The following is a 20,696-nucleotide window of genomic DNA, read 5'->3' as shown; positions in this document are numbered from 1 at the left end:
CTATTGTTGTGACCTAGACGAAGATCTGATCAACTTTTATGACCAATTTTTTAGAAATCCAGGTATTTCCAAAGGGTTCACATACTTTTTCTTGCCACTGTAGCTAACTAGCAAGTACACAGCTGGACTCTTTCTGTTGTGCTGGTTAAAAACAAACACGTGACTCTGTCAACTGTTCTGGGGAACTACGGTAAGCTTCATCATGTAAAATAATGGGACAGGTGAAATGAAGAATGCGATCTGCTTTATCTCCTAATGTATTGTACAAGTTGTCTGAAGGTATTTACTTAAAAAGTAGCTATAAATGTTCACATTTATTGAAAAACTTCAAAGAAATAGTTTCAACGGTATTGATGGTATTGAAAAACCATCCCGTGGCTAGTTCCAAACACCCCGGTATATGTTATATATGGTTTACCACACAAGCCTAGTGTGTGTGTAGTTGTGAGCATGCGTGTGTTTCGATCAGCAGGTAGGGTATTGGGAAAACCAGAGCAACCTGAGGAGAGGGACATGTGTGGACCAGACCATCCTTTTTGTATGAGAACCGCACAGGGGACAGATCACACAGACTTTACTATGAGCATCAAAGATCAATGATGAAACAGAGAGAGCTACTTCAAAGAACAACCCTACTGTATTTGTTGTCCATTGTATGAAAATGACATGTGATGTAGAAAACCTTAATTCCCCAGGGAACCCTATCTTTGCATTAGTCCTCATTTTCATAAAGTTGCCCTAAATGGTCCTTCTCTGTAATGATCAGACACTACTTCATTTTATAAATGTCCCTTAAAGGACTATGATGGATGACAACGTTGGATAATCACCTCAGTGACAGAATAAAAAGATCTCATGTAAGATACAGTACATGACACATCATCCCATCTGGCCATGTGTCGATCAGGGCTTTGGAGATAGCTGACAACATACTGTAGAGTTCTGGATCATAACACTGGATCAATCACTCAGCGCGCTAGTAGCAGCAGCACCTGTCAGGAGATCATGTCCACTAACCATGAGCCTTTGGAGCACGGCTTCCCAGCCTCATTAGTCCTGACAACCACATCAGCGGACAGGGTTGATTAGCATATTAAAATGGTGCCTGCTGCAGCTGGTGGGGCGGGGGTGTCAGTGTACCCAGAGGCGTCAGTGTACCCAGCCCGGGTTAAAAAGGTCAAATGTGTTGCACTTAATTAGTTGACATTTCCCTCAACGGTTGCACGGAGAGGTGTTTTATATTTAAAACCCATGGCAGCCATTGTGGAACACCAGACAGGAGCTGCTGCGCCACTCAACTGCCTGCTGATGATTATGGGTGCGACTGTGAGAGCCGGAGCCAGCCGGAGCCATCCACCACGCACCCCTGCTGTCACCCAGACAATGACCTTGGCTGAGATATGGAAACATTGGGGCTTTATCACCCGTTCTCTAAAAACCCACCGTTTATTGTTCGGCATTTTCTATTCAGCTGAATCACATGCACCCTGCCTGCGTAATTCTAGGATGAGAGCCCCGACCGCTGTCTGATAAGAATTACCTAGGCAATTACCTTGGCCCTGCTCCTCGTTCATGGACTTTTATTAGTAGAAGACAAAGGGGGGGAAAGCTTATTTGTGTTGATAGAATGTGCTGGTGTTCAGACATAGCCTGGTCCCAGATAAGTTGCCATGAATAAAGCACATACAGATCTGGGACCAGAGAAGTTCAGACTCATATTGTCTCCCTCTCCTTCACTGCTGTTGTCCTGTGTCTGCCCAGTCATTCTAGAAAAAGAAAAGGAGAGCCACGCACTCTAGGAGCTCACATGCAATTAATAATAACCAACGTTTCGACAAACAATCTGTCCTCCCTGATGAAGACAGCTTGTCCGTCGAAACGTTGGTTATTAGATTATTCAATTATTGCATCTGAGCTCCTAGAGTGTGCGGCTCTCCTTTTCTTTTTCAAGTGTTTCTTTCACCTCTAGATTTCCCAGTCATTCTACCTCCTGGCCGACTGTCACTCCTGGTGTAGCTAGAGGCCAAATCACCTCCACCTTCCCTGGGCGTAGTATTAGCATGGGCCCCACGTTATCATTTCCCATCTTTTCAGTGGTACAGCACCGTGCTAGGCCCTCGTCTCGCGCTACAAACTCATTAGGGAATGGAATCGTTATATTCCAGCAATTAGAGATGAGCAACAGATGGACTCGGGCCTGATGTACCCACAGCCAGCTGGCTGGGGGACTATTATAGGTGTCACGTCAACTGGCGTACAACTTCTTTTTTGCCACTTTTAATAGAAGGATTTTTGGAGGTGTTACCAAGGGCTTCATCGGTCCCAAAGAAATGTGCACCTCATTTTCCATTTCTCTCTCTCGCTCTCTCTTCATCGCTCTCTTGCTCTTTTCCTCCCCTTACAGGAAGAAACATGTGGAATCAACGTGTTTTTGGTCTCCTTCTCTCAATTCCTCTCTTGCTCTCTCTTGCTCTTTCTCTCCATTTCTCTCTCTCATCACTCGCTCTCCCGCTCTCTTTCATCTTTTCGAGAGCTTGCACAGGCAGCGTTTGCAAAGGGCGAGTTGTGAATAGAAAAATGGCTGTGCGGTGTATATTCCCATTGATAGACACTATATTGAGTAAAGGAGCATATTTGTCCTTGAAGATCAATGCCCTTCTATGATGTTAGATTAAACAAACTCATCTCCAGCACAGGCCAGATGATTCCCTATATAGTGCACTAGTTTTGACCAGAACCATATGGGCCCTGGTCCAAAGTAATGTGTTAGGCTATATAGTGAATAGGGTACCATTTGGGACGCGTCCTTGTTCGGTTCCCCCGTCCTGAGTGAGGCTCATTGGTGATCCTGCCAAGGCAGCAACGGAAGGGCGGGGTTGAAGGGCAGTGCAACCGATCCGCCTGGCTTTTCTCTCGCTTGACTAGTCCAACAACCTATTACCTGGATCTAATGATCTCATTACACCAGCTATCAGGATGAGAGGAGTAACCAAAACCTGCACCTGGTCACCTGACACCCCTCTGATACAGGGAGACAGAGGACAGCCTGGGACAGACCCAAAAGTCCTTCAATGTGCTCCGCCACACACAGGTCAGAAGACTGGAAAGAGGGGGTTTGGGCTGTTAGGTTCCGTATCATCGTCTTTGCACATGACCCACTCTGCAGCCAACTCCTAATGAGGACTGCTTTGATGACTCCCTCAGTACTGTGGAAGGTCAGAGATAGCACCACGGACAGCACATACAGCCGCCAGGCCTTAGGGCAGGTTCTGCCCCATGATGTCCCAGAGTAGAGCAAAGCAGGCTGGAGCAGCACAGCGAGGGAGCACCAGTCATCCATCAGCAGAAGCCAGCCGCCCACGCCCACCGGCCATGAGAGGGATCATCAGACAGCAGCACACTTTGAACGTGGAGGGAAACCTCAACTAACCGCGGCAAGCAACTTGCATCTAAAACGAACAGCCTCAACCCCATTAAGAGCTAAGGGGTTAGCCGAAGCAGAGCTTCCATTCACTTGAGTTTGATCAGTTAAATAATAACAGTAATAATAACAGCTCTCACAGGAGAAGTGGCAGAGTGGAGGTTGGTTATGCTATTTCTTATTCATAGACACAGTGCTTGGATTTCACTGCCTGACGAGCGTTCATCTGGCTCCCATCTAATTTGGGCCGGTTTGAGTCGGTTGGTCTTCAGAGAGCGCCCGTTTGAACAAGGCATTCTGAGGCACGGCTCACTGAATCACAATTATTACAGATGAATTATTTACTAACTCAAACTCATAGGGAGAACGCTGGAAGTTCACAAAAAAAGTGTCTTTGAAAAGACTGTCTTGTAAAGACTGTAATATACAAGTAGTTAACTATTATTTTAGGGTAGACGACAAATATGTTGTCATGCTCCCGGTAAACCAACGTTCACAAATCCACTGTTGTGAGTTTAAAGGATGTTTAATTTACCTTCTTCTGCTTTACCTAACTTACAGTCTGAAATATGAACACATATGTCTCCTCCTGTCATGAAATAGTTATGCAGACTATAGATACAGAACACTGAACTTTTCATTGGGAAGACGGAAGCGTCGTTTACTCACAGAACCATCCCTCTCAGGCGCCATAACACTGTGGGATGAGAAAGTGTTGACAAATGTGTGCCATTTATCTTCCTTTTAACAAATGACTTTCAGCGGTAGAGAGACTCGCTGAGCGAGATAATGTGTCTGTGCTCGAGGTGTTGCTGAACCCAAGCCAAGTCAGGGACACAGTGGGCCGTGGCAGAGCTGTGGGGAGCAAGATGATGAAACAGTACGTTTGGAGAAACGATGTCTGGACAGTGCCACATTCACTTGCACAGGGAACCAGAAAGATACACAGTGCCAGTTGGAAACTGTGTCGCGCTGAGCAGAGCTGTACTGAGCAAAGCTGTTTGGCTGAGTTGAGCCGCTGCAAAATCTAGCTCTCGTCAGAGAGTAAAAGGAAAACATCTTACTCTCACAAAAACAAAACCAGGGTGAGAGAAAATGAGAGAGCTCTCCAGGAGCATCAAACAACAGACATCCACATGACGCGGTCGGGCTTAGAAATGTTTTTATTAGGATATGCAACAAAATGTCTGGGAGAGAACAGACGCACCCTCCCCTATGTGAACACCTCCCTGGTGAAAGCAGCCCAGCGGTGTTGGAAATAAGCACGAGAGAACAGCTGTGGGTTACTATGTTCCATTCGATAGCAATCTGAACAAAGATAGAGCCAACCTTGAAAGACTTTCAACATGGAATGAGTTTCAATTGAGGCGGTAGAAGGGCTCAAATGTGATTATGCATTCAGTGCTGTTGCCATTGGGGGGTGCAGGATTGAGGCTTTGCAATCACATTTGACCCTCTGACTGTATCTTTCCTCTAAACATAGCCTGGGCGTGTCTGTAGCTTCTAAAGCTCTTGTCCGAAGCTCTTGTCTGCCTCGGTGTAAAGCAGGCGGCGGCTCTTTCTCTCTCAGAGCTCAGAGCACAGCGTTGTTCAGAGCCATGCCGTACTTTCACGGCGCTGTAGCCTGTAATTAATTCAATAATTCAAACTGAGACCATAAAAACAGTAGAGAGGGCTACAGTCTCTGTGGCACTTCTGTTTTTAGTTTAAAACCTCGGGCCTCAACAGCGAGCAAACATCAAATTGTATTCCAGACGCAATATGATTTCCGATGTCAAAACAGATCATTTTACTTCGCTCCATAAGACTAACCACTGTCTTGGTCTGGAGCAAATGGAAAACAGGCTTCATACTCCAAAATCATCTGTCAAATGCAATCCTGTCTCACTTAAGGACATCATCTACAATCGTTGTGCAGACCAAGCATCTAGACATCATGTGGTTTGATCAGTCATCATCATTTGATCAGTCATCATGTGCGGTCGTACCTTCAGCATGAAATATTAAAACCTATTGAGGATTTCAAATCACTTGGTCACTTTCGTCAAAGTGCAGAAGCTACTGTGGCGAGATAGTGAGTCAATAACACCACAGCTCCACCACTTCCCTTTCTACAAGTCCTAACCTGTGGACTAGTGGTAATGCTCCCGGCTTGAGCTACATGGATACTGCTCCCCACTAGAGACCAAGGTTCAATCTCCACTTCCACCATTCTCATTCCCACTTGCCCGTCTCCCCCTCCAACCATCTAAACAAGCTGCTGTGGGTCAATAACTCCACCACTTCCCCTTGTACACCTCCTTTTCCCACTTGTCTTGTTTGAGAGCATTGTCTCTGAAGATACCACTAGTTGAGATTCATCTTAGTGTTAACAATTGAAAACCCTATGAGAAGGTTCTGACAAAACAGGCCTTGGTGATTTGTTACCCTGATGGTAACAGATCTATTGTGAAAAAGTAAAGCTGGAGTAAATATGGAGAAGTGCACCTACGAATGTATGATTTTTCTTTTTGGAATCAATCATCACACCCGATGCAATATCGTTATCAACATTATCATCATGAATCAACCGTCATGAGTCATAGGATACTGTGTATTGGATAGAGATTCTGCTCAAGGCCAGGGTATCACCAGCAGACACACAAACACACACACACACACACACACACACACACACACACACACACACACACACACACACACACACACACACACACACACACACACACACACACACACACACACACACACACACACACACACACACACACACACACACACACACACACACACACACACACACACACACAAAACTACTCAGAGTGTGCACATCCGCCCTCTCAAAGTATTCCATTTCTATACAGATTCGATTACAATTAGAATACCCATCTTTTCCTTCTTCCGTAATAAATGCAGATTGAAAGCTGTTGATTTGATCTAAACACGCATCTCCCAAACACCTGCTATTAGGATTTTTTGTTGGAATGGAATGACAGAAATAGAAAATATCCCACTGAATCGATTCATGAGTTATGTATTGAGAAATGATCACCCAGTCTATTTCCCTGCAGTGGTTTCAGTGCTCATGAGGCATTTCTAAGTTATATTCTTCAAGAATCAATGGTTACATATAATACATTTTTAAGTCCAAAAATTGATGTAGCTACTGTAGATTGGGCCTACCACTAAATGATGTCATTTGTTATCCTACATGTGATTAATTAGCACTCTGGAACCCTGTTCCTGTTCCTCTGCACACAGGGCTATCATACAACCTGAGGAAGGTCTATAGGGCCACCTCTGCCTGGAGTGTGTGTGGCGTGTTTGTGTGTCTTGACTTATCATCAAGTCAACCCCTCACTTTCTCCAGGCTGATCTGATCTGCGTGTGGCGGCACACACTAAATCACAATTGAAGGTCTTTCAGGTCAATCCAATTTGTCACGATGAATGACAGGACAGTCAAATGATTTGTCAGTTACTTAAAGGAGCTTGAGGGATGCTGTTGGGTGGTAGCCATCTATGTATTTTGGCGGTCGGCTGTGGACGTCGGGTGCTTTGGCATGGCAGCATATACTTGTGCCTAAAAAGCACTTATGTGCATTCCAAGATTGAATAAGGAGTCTATGTTTTTGGGCCTAGACAGAGTTTGGACATATCATAAAGAAAATACTCAGCCGCTCACAGTAAACTGTTGTGTCAGGTGTAACTCCTTTCATGTCCCTTTGCCCTTGATCAACACAGTATTTGGAGGTGCACTATCTGATGCAGCAGGAATCCAGGACTGGCAGCTCACAGTGTTGGGTTCAATTCATAATTGAATTGAGGGTGCCTCATAAATTCCAATTCAATTCTTGAATTTGAATTAAATTTGAATTTTATATAGTAAACAGCATACAGAATTGTAAGGAAATATAAATTAATTCAGTGAAATTCTAAATTATGTGTAGTCTACAATTGATTATCAGGAAAAACTACAAAAATGTATGATCAAGGAAAACAAAAATCTGTATGTGAATATTCTAAGTTATTATATTTCATTAATCACTTACGTGTTGTTCAATACGGGGACCTTACTAAATTTCCCAGAATGCATTAGTTAACCCTGAGGCCTTCATAAATAAGGCAAACAAATTAAATGGTTGGTGGAAATATAATTGGCTATTCTAAGTACTAAGGGTAAAAGAGTATATGAACATTATTTCCAGAGAAAATGTATATATTCTCTGTTTTCTTTTTTTGTTTTCCTGTGTGAGGGAGCTCCAAATGCAGGTGTTTCAGCCTAGCTCAGTGCTTTCTGTGGTGGTGGGGCAAGCGAGCAGAAAACTTGGAGCGTTGAGCCGTGATTGGCACAGTGATCTGTCACTCATGGGGCCACTACGTCACCTCCAAGTCTAAGGCTAGACTTTGAAAATATTTGCCCCTTGGGTGCTGCCATAGTTACATTAGAAGTGCCCATCCAAGAAGGCTCAAGGTCATTGGCCACAGATAAAATGATGACAAATCACGTTATATCTACAGTAGCTTTGATTGGACTGTCAACATCATGCTTTCAAAATCTTAGCTAGCAGTCATCATCATGAATGAAGTCGACAATCTACTGGCAAAACCTATTTAATCCTTGTCATATGAAGAGAAATAATGAAGAGAAATTATAGATAAAACATATCGGTGCTCATCGGCCATTGGATATGAACATTACACAACAAGTTGGAAATCGCAAATTCAACAATGAGTGGTTTGGAAGGAATCAGTGGCTAACTGTGAGTTTAAGACAACTGGGAACTTGGGGAAAATGAGCTACGACTGGGAAAATACGTTTAGAAATTTCATCCAACTCGGAAATGTAAATTGTGAACTCCAGGCTTCTTACTAGAGCGACAACCTGAAGATCACTGACGTCATCATGATTCAACTTTTTTTTTTTGTCTTGAAAGCACCATAAATCCAGAGAACGCAAGACTTTGATGACAAAGTTTGACAACAAAATTTGCCCACGAAGGACCACCACGCTACCTTCCTGTTCAAGTGAGCACAGCACAACAAGGTGAGTCCAAAAATGTCTTGTATGCTGCTGCATAAATTATGTAATATGCCAGGAAGATATGTATACTGTAGCTAAGAAAGTAATACTAAGTGTTTGTTGTGTAGTAATCTGTTAGTAGCCCATGTGCCTCACCTTAATAATTTGATCTATTTTCACCTCTTAATTTCGCCTACTGTTCTGACTTGGTGGTGTTTTCGAGAAATGCAGTCATTGAATAGTGTAAGAGCTTTCATTGTCTGCTTATATGCCCCATTTATTTATCCTATGATTCTGACTTGGTGTACAGGGAGAACACTGTAAGAACGGCCCATGTTCTGAATTCTGTTGCTGTACATTTCAAAAGTGCTGAACAAATAGTTATATTGACAACGTCTATCCTTGCTCGCTCGTTAATGTCTTAATCGGAATTACGGATTGCCTCTACTTGTCATCATAGTTTGTACATCTCAATTGTCTGTAGAAACCACAATTGTTTAAGCAAGTCAGCTATATCAGCTATGTTTTTTTTCAAGGCAGTTAATGAGGCTGAATGAACTGTTTCGATGCCAAACAAAAATCCGCTGACAGCCAGGTATAGCAGTGGTAAGGTGTAGGGACTGCTTTCGGGACTCTGCTGTTGGGACAGCTTTACGTAGGCAATGCAATTAATGTATTGTTTAGTGTTGTGTTGTGTAGTGGTTTTGCAGGGAATGCATCCCAATTTTTTTTTTTGCCCTAGCAAGATTTACATGCAAAAATCACCACTGAGAAGGTGATTCTCATTTCAAGCACATTTTCGTGACCTTTCCTTCTCCTTGCCTCCTCTCCTCGATAACCTTTGACCTTTTTCAAAAGATGGCCAGAGAGGACGGAGGAGAGAGGACGCAGAAGTTGAGCAAATACAATTGAGAAAAGGCCTATGACTGTGTGGAATTTCATTGAGTTGCACCAAATTAAATTCTACTTCCTGTCACTCAAACTCAAATTCAATTTCTACATCCTGTGCGATGTGGTCAAATCAATTCAAATTTCAACTCATGAGTTTTGAAAATCAATTTGAAAATTCTGAATTAAGCCCAACCCTGCTGGCTAGTCTGAAAGGACATTGGAGGACAATATGTCCCCTAGGAGCTGCAGCTGCTGTAGTACTGGTCAGCTCTAGTACCGGTCTGCTGTAGTACCGGTCTGCTGTAGTACCGGTCAGCTGCAGTACCGGTCAGCTCTGATCGGTCTCTCTTAAAGGAGAAGTTTTATTTTTTACAACCAAATCTCAATTTATGTTGTAAATGACATGTTAAAGAAGGGTCCAGACACCTTTTTTGTGATTTTACATGTTTTTGAGAAATATACCCCAAACAGCAAATCACTTCCTCATCCTCATTGTAAGAGACTAGTCAGTATCGAGGCAAAGATGAACGGCGCAAAGTACAGGGAGAACCTCGATGAAAACCTGCTCCAGAGCGCCCAGGACCTCAGACTGGGGCTTTTCAAATACATTAGCAGTTTTTTGCTTTGTCATTATGGGGTTGTGTGTGTAGAAAAACATTTAATAAAAAAAAAAAACATTTAACATTTAATCAATTTTAGTAGAAGGCTGTAATGTAACAAAATGTGGAAAAAGTCAAGAGGTCTGAATACTGTCTGAAGGCAAGAAATTCGGACTTAACCTCATCAATCACGATGGCCTGAGTTCTGTCACTAAGATAATCATGAACCACGAATAGGCATCAGAGCTCAGGCCTATCGAGGATAACTTATTCAATAAAATAGCATGATCAACAGTATCAAAAGCTTTTGACAGATTCTCAAACAAAGCAGCACATTTCATTTTAGTGTCTAAGGAATTGACAAGATCATTAACAACTAAAGTGGTTGCTGTGATAGTGCTATGCCCAGGCCTAAACCCTGATTGGTTTACATTCAAAATATATTTCTCAGATAAAAAGTATCAAAGTTGTACATTTACGAAAGAAATGGGTTGATAATTATTAAAGGAAAAATCCAGCCAAACTCACTCATTCCTTTATGTTACAGTGTTAAAAAACATTAAGATGTGAGAACAATATTTTTTGTGAACAAATGTTTCATTTTGGTGTTATAATAAGGCTGGTAGCAACATGGACATTTGTTGTGGAAATCTGTTGCAGGTCAAGTCGACTACAAAATCCACAATATAATGCTCTCTCTATGCGCCAGCTGGCTAGCTAGATAGCTAGGTAGCAAGCAAACGTAGCTATACACAATAATACCAAAGACAATATCAGCATTTGAAGAAGCTAGTTAGTGTAGTTTGTTTAGGTGATTTTACAGGTTTCTCCTTTCTATAATATCTCTGGCAACGGCACCATGCAATGTACCCTGGACTAAAGAGGCAGACAGGAAAAATGTGCCAGACCCTCCGTTAAATAACACACTTTTCAAGGTAGGAATATCACAAAAATATGATCAATGGCTCATTCGAGAGAAGACATTCTCCCGAGTTATCACTTTAACACAGTGCTACGCTATACCGGACGGATTTCTGCCTGCTTGAATGCCAATAACTCAGCAACACATGAAAACATGAAATGACCCATGGAATCGATAGAACATCAATCAGAGATGCACAAAAACAATATCACATAAAAAATGGGTTAACATTTCCTTTAGGATCACTACTATCCCCGCCCTTATGGAGTGGCAGCACAAGAGCTCATTTCAATACTTCTGGAATATTCCCTGATAACAATGTTAAATAAAAAATGTGGGTTATTGAGCCAACAATGATGGGTGCTGCACACTTGGTCGGCCGCTGTGGATTTCTTGTTGTCTATTGCTAGCAATGATTCCAGGACTTATTTTTATGTTAATAACCTAAAAGAAAATCTTGGACTATCATTTATTTGATCATTCAGCAAGTTTCCCCTATCAGCATCCAGCCCAATATCATTGTGAATAGGCTTAGAAGTTATTTCAAAGAGGTAGCCCGCTGAAATAAAATGGTGATTAAATGCATCAAAGATGCCATTTTTTCCCGGAACTGAATTCATTTGTTGTGACAGAAAGAAGGAAGTAGAACCCTTCAGGGATTTGACATTTTTCCAGGTTCCAATTAGCCAGGTTCCAATTACAATCCAAAAGAGCGGTTACATAATAATCCGATTCAGATTTTCTGATTTGTCTTACACAATGATTCATCAGTTGCTTAAAAGCTTGCCAGTCCAGGTCTAAACCGGTGTTCCTGGCCTTGACCCAAGTGCTGTCTCTTTTATGAATGACTTCTGATAATTCCGGAGTGTACCAGGCATTCGATCTACCTTTAACCCTTAATTTTTTGAAGGGTGCATGATTATCCACAATAGTATTGAAGACACCTGCAAAAAGGCTGAAAACTAAATCAGGTTCAGGGACTTCTGAAATACAATCAAAGTCACTAAAATAAAGATCATGTAAAAAAAAAGCCTGTTCACTGAAGTTTTTAAAGTACCTCCTTGTGATGACACAAGACTTAGATTTTTGTATTCTTACATCTCTAACACAAAGAACTGAGCAATCTTAACTAATATCTTGGGTGAAGACACCAGTATTTTTCTCTGGTATATTCGTTGAAATAAGATCAATCAGAGTTGACTTTTAAGGCTCTTTAGAGTTGGGCCGTGTAGGCTTAGTCACCAGCTGGGTTAAGTTTAGATCATTACACATGTCTTTTAGATTGTCTGAAGCCTGCATTTCCCAATCATAATTTAGGTCACCCAGGATAATAACCTCTGATTTAGTATAAGAAAACAACAAACTAGTTAACTCCTCAAGTACACAACTGTTAGCAGAGGGAGGACGGTAAGACCCCTATGACAGTTATGGATACATTTTTCTCCAAACAAAGGTTTAAAGATAGCTCAAAGTTTTTGATAAGGGAAATGGATTTCGGCAAAGAGACAGCGAAATTATTTTTAATAAGAATGGCCACCACCTCTACCCTGTCTATCGGTTCTGAACACATTATAACCCTCAATATTAATATCAGAGTCCAGAATGTTCAGATTTGTTTGCATAGCCAAGATCTTGATGCAATCCAGTTTAGGAAGTTAACTCCTAATGTTCAGATGGATCAATCCAAGTCCTTTATGATTTTTAAAATCACATGGAGTCTCCAACTCAAACAAACTACGTTATATAGGCAGTTGCAGGCTCTTTCTGATGGCTGATATTGATACAGTTGATATGGCTATAAGATTGCATTGAACTCCCCCATTTGGTCTACTCTATTAGTAATAGAGGAAAGACTCTGCAACCAATGTCAATATGAGGAACTCTCAGAGTAACCAATGATGGAACGTTATTAACTGACTTACATGGGCTTTGGTTGCTATCGTGCATCGACCCAAGCCCTCTATGTGATTTGAAAACCGAGTGGGTATTACATTGTACATTTAAACTAATAACACTGGGTGAGCAGACCGCAGTGGGCTTCTCTTTTGAGCTAACAATAGCAGATCTAAGAGTGGAGTTCAATTGAATGAGTACAATATTACAACTGACCCCTGGCAGTATAGACAACAGTACGACAATAATGCTTAGAAAGGATGGGAGGTATTACCTGAGCGGTGCTTGGACTGTCTCTGAGTAAATATCTTAACGCAGCCTTGAAATGTGACGAGAGGGTCCAGGATCCTAGATGGCTTGGGTGGACTCCATCATCTCTTTAGAGCATCTTTGTTTACAAAAAGTGTCGGAATAGTCAATAAAAGTTATGAGTGGCAGCTGTCTTTAAACCAGATATGAAGTGCTATGATCCTGCTGAACCTTTCGCAGCCGCGACCCACGACGGCACGTGGCCAGAGCCTTTCAGGGTGTTGATGAGCTCAATAAAATCCTGTTTCATTAGCTCTGATTTACCCTTTTTGATATCATTTGATCCCACATGCGCTACGACAGAGGTTACCTGTAGCAGCAGGCTACACAGAGAATCTAACAGCTGGATAGGGGGAACGTCTCGTGTTGAGCAAAAGGGAATGTAACATTGTGGATAAAGTTCGGAATAACACAATTTCATGTGTACAACATCTGAAGACCTGCATCACTATACTGAGAGCTTTGCCGTTTCTAAAAGATCGTATATGGGTGTTTTTGGAGCCTTTGTTCATGTTTTTTGGGGGCCCTCATACTACAAAATGAGGATGAGGAAGTGATTTGCTCTTTGGGCTGTTTCTTTAAAATGTGAAATCTCATAAAAAGTGTCTGGACCCTTCTATAACATGCCATTTACATCGAGATTTGGTTGTAAAAAAGAACTTCTCTGTGGATGACGATGACGATGTGGATGATGATGATGAAGGTGTCTCTCCCACTCACCTGTGGATGATGCGTTTGCTGCGGAGGTAGCCCAGCGCCAGGGCGATCTCACAGACGTACAGCTTGACAGTGCTCTCTGAGAAGTGAACGTTCTGCTGGAGGTGGTAGCGCAGGTCTCCTCCCAGCAACAGATCCACTACCATGAACATGTCCTCCTCATCCTGGAACGAGTACCTACAGGAGAGGAGGAGGAGGAGGAGGAGGAGGAGGGTGTGAAAGAAGAGGTGGAGGAAGAGGAGGCGGAAGAGGAAGATGTGGAGGAGGAGGAGGATGAAGAGGTGAAAGAGGAGGTGGAGGAGGAAGATGTGGAGGACAGGGTTGTGGCGATGGAGAAGGAAGAGGAGGAGGAGGGGGAGGGAGAAGAAAGGAGGAAGAGAAAAGAAGAAAGAAGAAGAAGATCAGCCTATGACGTCCCATATTTCTTACATTTCCTACAAATCCTAACAGCTTATAAGGTTTGATATTATTATATTGTATTGGGAGTCAGAAACCAAATTGCTGTAATGTGACTTTTATGTAACTTGCCTCGGGGCGGCAGGTAGCCTAGTGGTTAGAGCGTTGGACTTATAACTGAAAGGTTGAAAGATCGAATCCCCGAGCTGACAATGTAAAAATCTATCGTTCTGCCCCTGAATAAGGCAGTTAACCCACTGTTCCTAGGCTGTCATTGAAAATAAGAATGTGTTCTTACCTTTATTTAACTAGGCAAGTCAGTTAAAAAAATTATAAATAAATTGTCACAAAGATGACGCTGGAGAGACGAAGCAGGTACGGGGAGTAACATTTAATAAATAACGGACATGGAACGAGACATAAACAGCGTTAGCAAACAGAAAACAATCAATGCAGAAGCGGGGAACAGAGCTGGGGAACTGACATATATAGGGGAGGAAATGAACAGGTGATAAGAGAGTCCAGGTGAGTCCAATAACGCTGATGCGCGTGACGAGGAAAGGCAGGTGTACGTGATGGATGGCAGGAGTGAGTGATGCAAGGCATTCTGGCGCCCTCAAGCGCCAGGGGGAGGGGAAGAGCGGGAGCAGACGTGACATAAATAACACAAAATAGAAGAAACCAACACACCAACATCTATTCAAAGCAATTACCTTGGTTTGCCAAGATCCAACATGTGAACAAGTTCTATTCAAATTTAGTGTGAGGCATGTAATGAAAGTGGAGGGTTAAATTATCAAGGCTAAAAGACAGCGCTGCAATCTTCACAACTACATGATGCAAAAGCCAGCAGAATAGCCCCTTATGACACGTACGGTGCCGGTGAGCTCACACAATGACTAAGCCAAGCCAGAGATGTCGCTAGTTATTCTAGTGATGGAAACACCACTCCAACACACTGATAGAACTGTTCCATTGAAAGAAAAAGCTTTATGTCAGGTGTAGTATGACAGAGCACATCCATCCAACCATCCATTCATCCATCTATCAAGGGCTCCATCCATCTAGCAATCAAGCAGCGGAGTGCCACAGCAGGCCTGCTACATCAGACCTTGCCTGTTCCACTACTTCCCATTGATTTTACATGACGGAATTCCCACTGTGATCTGTACTTTCTCCTTTTGAATGGCTGGATAATGAGTCTATGGCACTGTAAAATAATTTGTGTGAAAAGTACTTCACTCAAGACCTTCCTTGCTTGCCTGGCCTAGAGTGAATCTCCAAGATAATCAACACAGATCAAAGGCAACTTTACACTTTCATTCTGAACATTCTCTTAGGTTCCACAGAAGTTTCTTATCTAATTGTTCAAAGTTCAGTGTAGTCATTTACGTCAGCGATCCATCCATACACTATCTTGTCACCTGTCAATGGAAGTGAAAGGTTTATTAGTGCTTCCATGCCTTTACTTCCTCTGTGAATAATACCAATCATTGGCTGGCATTCAACTAAGGATGGTGGTGGGCATGCTGCAGTAGGAGGACATTATGTCAATGACTTCAGGGCCAGAGAGTGTAGGATGGTGGGGGGCTTGCTGCAGTAGGAGGACATCATGTCAATGACTTCAGGGCCAGAGAGTGTAGGATGGAGGGGGGCTTGCTGCAGTAGGAGGACATCATGTCAATGACTTCAGGGCCAGAGAGTGTAGGATGGAGGGCGGCTTGCTGCAGTAGGAGGATATCATGTCAATGACTTCAGGGCCAGAGAGTGTAGGATGGAGGGGGGCTTGCTGCAGTAGGAGGACATCATGTCAATGACTTCAGGGCCAGAGAGTGTAGGATGGAGGGGGTCTTGCTGCAGTAGGAGGACATCATGTCAATGACTTCAGGGCCAGAGAGTGTAGGATGGAGGGGGGCTTGCTGCAGTAGGAGGACATCATGTCAATGACTTCAGGGCCAGAGAGTGTAGGATGGAGGGGGGCTTGCTGCAGTAGAGGACATCATGTCAATGACTTCAGGGCCAGAGAGTATAGGATGGAGGGGGGGCTTGCTGCAGTAGGAGGACATCATGTCAATGACTTCAGGGCCAGAGAGTGTAGGATGGAGCGGGGCATGCTGCAGTAGGAGAACATCATGTCAATGACTTCAGGGCCAGAGAGTGTAGGATGGAGGGGGGGCTTGCTGCAGTAGGAGGACATCATGTCAATGACTTCAGTGCCAGAGAGTGTAGGATGGAGGGGGTCTTGCTGCAGTAGGAGGACATCATGTCAATGACTTCAGGGCCAGAGAGTGTAGGATGGAGGGGGGCTTCCCAACCCTAAGTGTAGGATGGAGGGAGGCTTGCCAACCCTAAGTTTAGGATGGAGGGGGGCTTGCTTGCTTCCTTCAGGGAAAACTCACCACTTTGTCCTCTCAGCAGCTCAGGTAGAATGGCTTGTTGGTCTATGGTCTGTCATAGTCATTGCAGAATAGAGCTTAACTGGTGTTTGGTTAGAACACAGTGAAAGCATAACACCGAGAGTGAACACTACCTACTGAATAGATGTCACAGACCTGCAGAGTGGCTGTCTAACATCATTCCCTCAGGGGTCAATGCCTTAAGGTCCACTGCTATAGGGTATTTCTCCTAAAAGGTTCACTGCTATAGAGTATTTCTCCTAAAAGGTTCATTGCTATAGGGTATTTCTCCTCTAAGATGCATAGATTTTAAAAAGGCTCTGGGGTGAGCCTGCGAAGCCTCAGTGTCTCGTGGGGAACGCGGCAAAATTCGGCAAAGAGTATGAGGGACATCTGCACAACAGAGCAGATTAATGGCTGCCTTTTCTGATAAACATACAGTATTTTTTAGAAACAAGTGGAGAAGAGATGGCGCCGCCCACTAACCAGTGTATGATGCTCCTGAATGGCCGGGAGCATCCTGCGCCCCATAAATCACACAGACAGACAGCGGATGATAACTTAGGCCCACAGACGATGGTGTCATGATGTCACCAAAGTTTCCCAGTGTTCCGTCACGAGAAGGGCTGAAGGAGATTGAAAACCCAAAGTTAAAGAGGAGAGGAACTCACTCCTGGTGTCACGCCCTGGCCTTAGTATTCTTTGTTTTCTTTATTATTTTAGTTAGGTCAGGGTGTGACATGGGTATTTATGTGGGTTTTGTAGTGTCCAGGGTGATTGTAAGGTTTAGGGGGTTTATTTAGAGTAGTTGGCTTTATGTTTAGTATAGTTGTCTAGCTGTGTCTATGTTGTGTGTAGTTGTCTAGGAAAGTCTATGGTTGCCTGAATGGGTTCCCAATTAGAGACAGCTGGTTTCTGTTGTCTCTGATTGGGAGCCATATTTAAGGTAGCCATAGGCTTTAGTTTGGTGTGGGGAATTGTCTATGTAGAACATTTGTAGCATGTGTGTGTGTGTGTGTGTGTGTGTGTGTGTGTGTGTGTGTGTGTGTGTGTGTGTGTGTGTGTGTGTGTGTGTGTGTGTGTGTGTGTGTGTGTGTGTGTGTGTGTGTGTGTGTGTGTGTGTGTGTGTGTGTGTGTGTGTGTGTGTGTGTGTGTGTGTGTGTGTGTGTGTGTGTGTGTGTGTGTGTGTGTGTGTGTGTGTGTGTGTGTGTGTGTGTGTGTGTGTGTGTGTGTGTGTGTGTGTGTGTGTGTGTGTGCACTACGTTATTTAGCTTCACGATCGTTTGTTGTTTTGGTAGTTTGTAAGTGGTTTGTTTCGTTTCGCCTTCTTCAATAATAAAGAGAAGATGGCTTATTTTCCTCATGCTGCGTTTTGGTCCGAATCTCTTCCACACGATCGTGACAGAATTCCCCACCACAACAGGATCAAGCAGCATGATCGGAACCAACAACAGCGGCAAAGTAAACAGGACTCATGGACATGGGAGGAGATCCTGGACGGCAAAGGACCCTGGACTCAGCCAGGGGAATATCGCCGTCCCAAAGCGGAGCTGGAGGCAGCGAAAGCGGAGAGGCGGTTTTATGAGGCAAAGGCAAGGCAGAGTGGCTGGAAGCCCGTGAGTAACACCCAAAAAATTCTTGGGGGGGGGGCTAAAGGGGAGTGTGGCGAAGCCGGGTTGGATACCTGAGCCAACTCCCCGGGCTTGCCGTGGAGTAAGAGGGCGTAGTACTGGTCAGACACCGTGTTATGCGGTAAAGCGCACGGTGTCCCCAGTACGCGTGCTTAGCCCAGTGCGGGCTATTCCACCTTGCCGCACTGGGAGGGCTAGGTTGGGCATCGAGCCGAGTGCCATGAAGCCGGCCCAACGTATCTGGTCTCTAGTACGTCTCCTCGGGCCGGCGTACATGGCACCAGCCTTACAGGTGGTGTCCCCGGTTCGCCTGCATAGCCCAGTGCGGGCTATTCCACCTCGCCGCACTGGCAGGGCTACGGGGACCATTCAACCTGGTGAGGTTGGGGAGGCTCGGTGCTCAAGAGCACGTGTCCTCCTTCACGGTCCGGTATATCCGGCGCCACCTTCCCACCCCAGCTCAGTACCACCAGTGCCTACACCACGCACCAGGCTTCCAGTGCATCTCCAGAGCCCTGTTCCTCCTCCACGCACTCTCCCTATGGTGCGTGTCTCCAGCCCAGTGCCTCCAGTTGCGGCACCACGCACCAAGCCTCCTGTGCGTCTCCAGAGCCCTGTACGCACTGTTCCTTCTCCCCGCACTCGCCCTGAGGTGCGTGCCCTCAGCCCGGTACCTCCAGTTCCGGTACCACGCACCAGGCCTAGAGTGCGCCACGAGAGTCCAGTGTGCCCTGTTGTTGTTCCCCGCACTAGCCTGAAGGTGCGTGTCCTTAGCCCGGTACCTCCTGTTCCGGTACCACGCACCAGGCCTATAGTGCGTCTCAGCCGGCCAGAGTCTGCCGTCTGCCCAGCGGCGCCTGAACTGCCCGTCTGCCCAGCGGCGCCTGAACTGCCCGTCTGCCCAGCGGCGCCTGAACTGCCCGTCTGCCCAGCGGCGCCTGAACTGCCCGTCTGCCCAGCGGCGCCTGAACTGCCCGTCTGCCCAGCGGCGCCTGAACTGCCCGTCTGCCCAGCGGCGCCTGAACTGCCCGTCTGCCCAGCAGCGCCTGAACTGCCCGTCTGCCATACGCCGTCTGAACTGTCCGTCTGCCATGAGCCTGCAAAGCCGCCCGTCTGCCATGAGCCTGCAAAGCCGCCCGTCTGCCATGAGCCTACAGAGCCGTCCGCCAGACAGGAGCCGCTAGAGCCGTCCGCCAGACAGGAGCCGCTAGAGCCGTCCGCCAGACAGGAGCCGCCAGAGCCTTCCGCCAGACCGGATCAGCCAGAGCCTTCCGCCAGACCGGATCAGCCAGAGCCTTCCGCCAGACCGGATCAGCCAGAGCCTTCCGCCAGACCGGATCAGCCAGAGCCTTCCGCCAGACCGGATCAGCCAGAGCCTTCCGCCAGCCATGACCGTCCAGAGCCGTCAGCCAGCCATGACCGTCCAGAGCCGTCAGCGAGCCATGACCGTCCAGAGCCGTCAGCGAGCCATGACCGTCCAGAGCCGTCAGCGAGCCATGACCGTCCAGAGCCGTCAGCGAGCCATGACCGTCCAGAGCCGTCAGCGAGCCATGACCGTCCAGAGCCGTCAGCCAGCCATGACCGTCCAGAGCCGTCAGCCAGCCATGACCGTCCAGAGCCGTCAGCCAGCCATGACCGTCCAGAGCCGTCAACCAGCCAAGAGCGTCCAGAGCCAGCCAGCCAGGATCCGCCAGTCATTCTGGTGTTGCCCCTCATTCTGGTGTTGCCCCTCATTCTGGTGTTGCCCCTCATTCTGGTGTTGCCCCTCATTCTGGTGTTGCCCCTCATTCTGGTGTTGCCCCTCATTCCGGTGTTGCCCCTCATTCCGGTGCTGCTCCTTATCCTGGAGATGCCCCTTAATTTAGGTGGGGTTATTTGGAGGGTGGTCATTGTGGGGAGGCTACAGAAGCTGGGATTGACTATGGTGGGGTGGGGACCTCGCCCTGAGCCTGAGCCACCACCGTGGTCAGATGCCCACCCAGGCCCTCCCCTAGACTTTGTGCTGGTGCGCCCGGAGTTCGCACCTTAAGGGGGGGCTATGTCACGCCCTGGCCTTAGTATTCTTTGTTTTCTTTATTATTTTAGTTAGGTCAGGGTGTGACATGGGTATTTATGTGGGTTTTGTAGTGTCCAGGGTGATTGTAAGGTTTAGGGGGTTTATTTAGAGTAGTTGGCTTTATGTTTAGTATAGTTGTCTAGCTGTGTCTATGTTGTGTGTAGTTGTCTAGGAAAGTCTATGGTTGCCTGAATGGGTTCCCAATTAGAGACAGCTGGTTTCTGTTGTCTCTGATTGGGAGCCATATTTAAGGTAGCCATAGGCTTTAGTTTGGTGTGGGGAATTGTCTATGTAGAACGTTTGTAGCCTGTGTGTGTGCACTACGTTATTTAGCTTCACGATCGTTTGTTGTTTTGGTAGTTTGTAAGTGTTTTGTTTCGTTTTGCCTTCTTCAATAATAAAGAGAAGATGGCTTATTTTCCTCATGCTGCGTTTTGGTCCGA

General features: G+C 45.4%; 1 protein-coding gene across 2 annotated transcripts in view; it reads right to left on the bottom strand.

Annotated features, from left to right (window-relative positions):
• Nucleotides 1-20,696, bottom strand: part of LOC139583970 (serine/threonine-protein kinase 32A-like) — an 81,889-nt gene that overhangs the window by 29,755 nt on the left and 31,438 nt on the right. For both annotated transcript variants that reach the window (XM_071415459.1, XM_071415467.1), the window contains exon 5: nucleotides 13,778-13,951. In XM_071415459.1, coding sequence (XP_071271560.1) covers nucleotides 13,778-13,951 — 174 coding nt within the window. The remainder of the gene's footprint in view (nucleotides 1-13,777; nucleotides 13,952-20,696) is intronic.

Source organism: Salvelinus alpinus, chromosome 1 (assembly GCF_045679555.1).
Source record: "Salvelinus alpinus chromosome 1, SLU_Salpinus.1, whole genome shotgun sequence".
Classification (NCBI taxonomy): Eukaryota; Metazoa; Chordata; class Actinopteri; order Salmoniformes; family Salmonidae; genus Salvelinus; species Salvelinus alpinus.
Note: the sequence above shows the minus strand (reverse complement) of the source record. Positions and strands in the feature narration are given on the sequence as shown.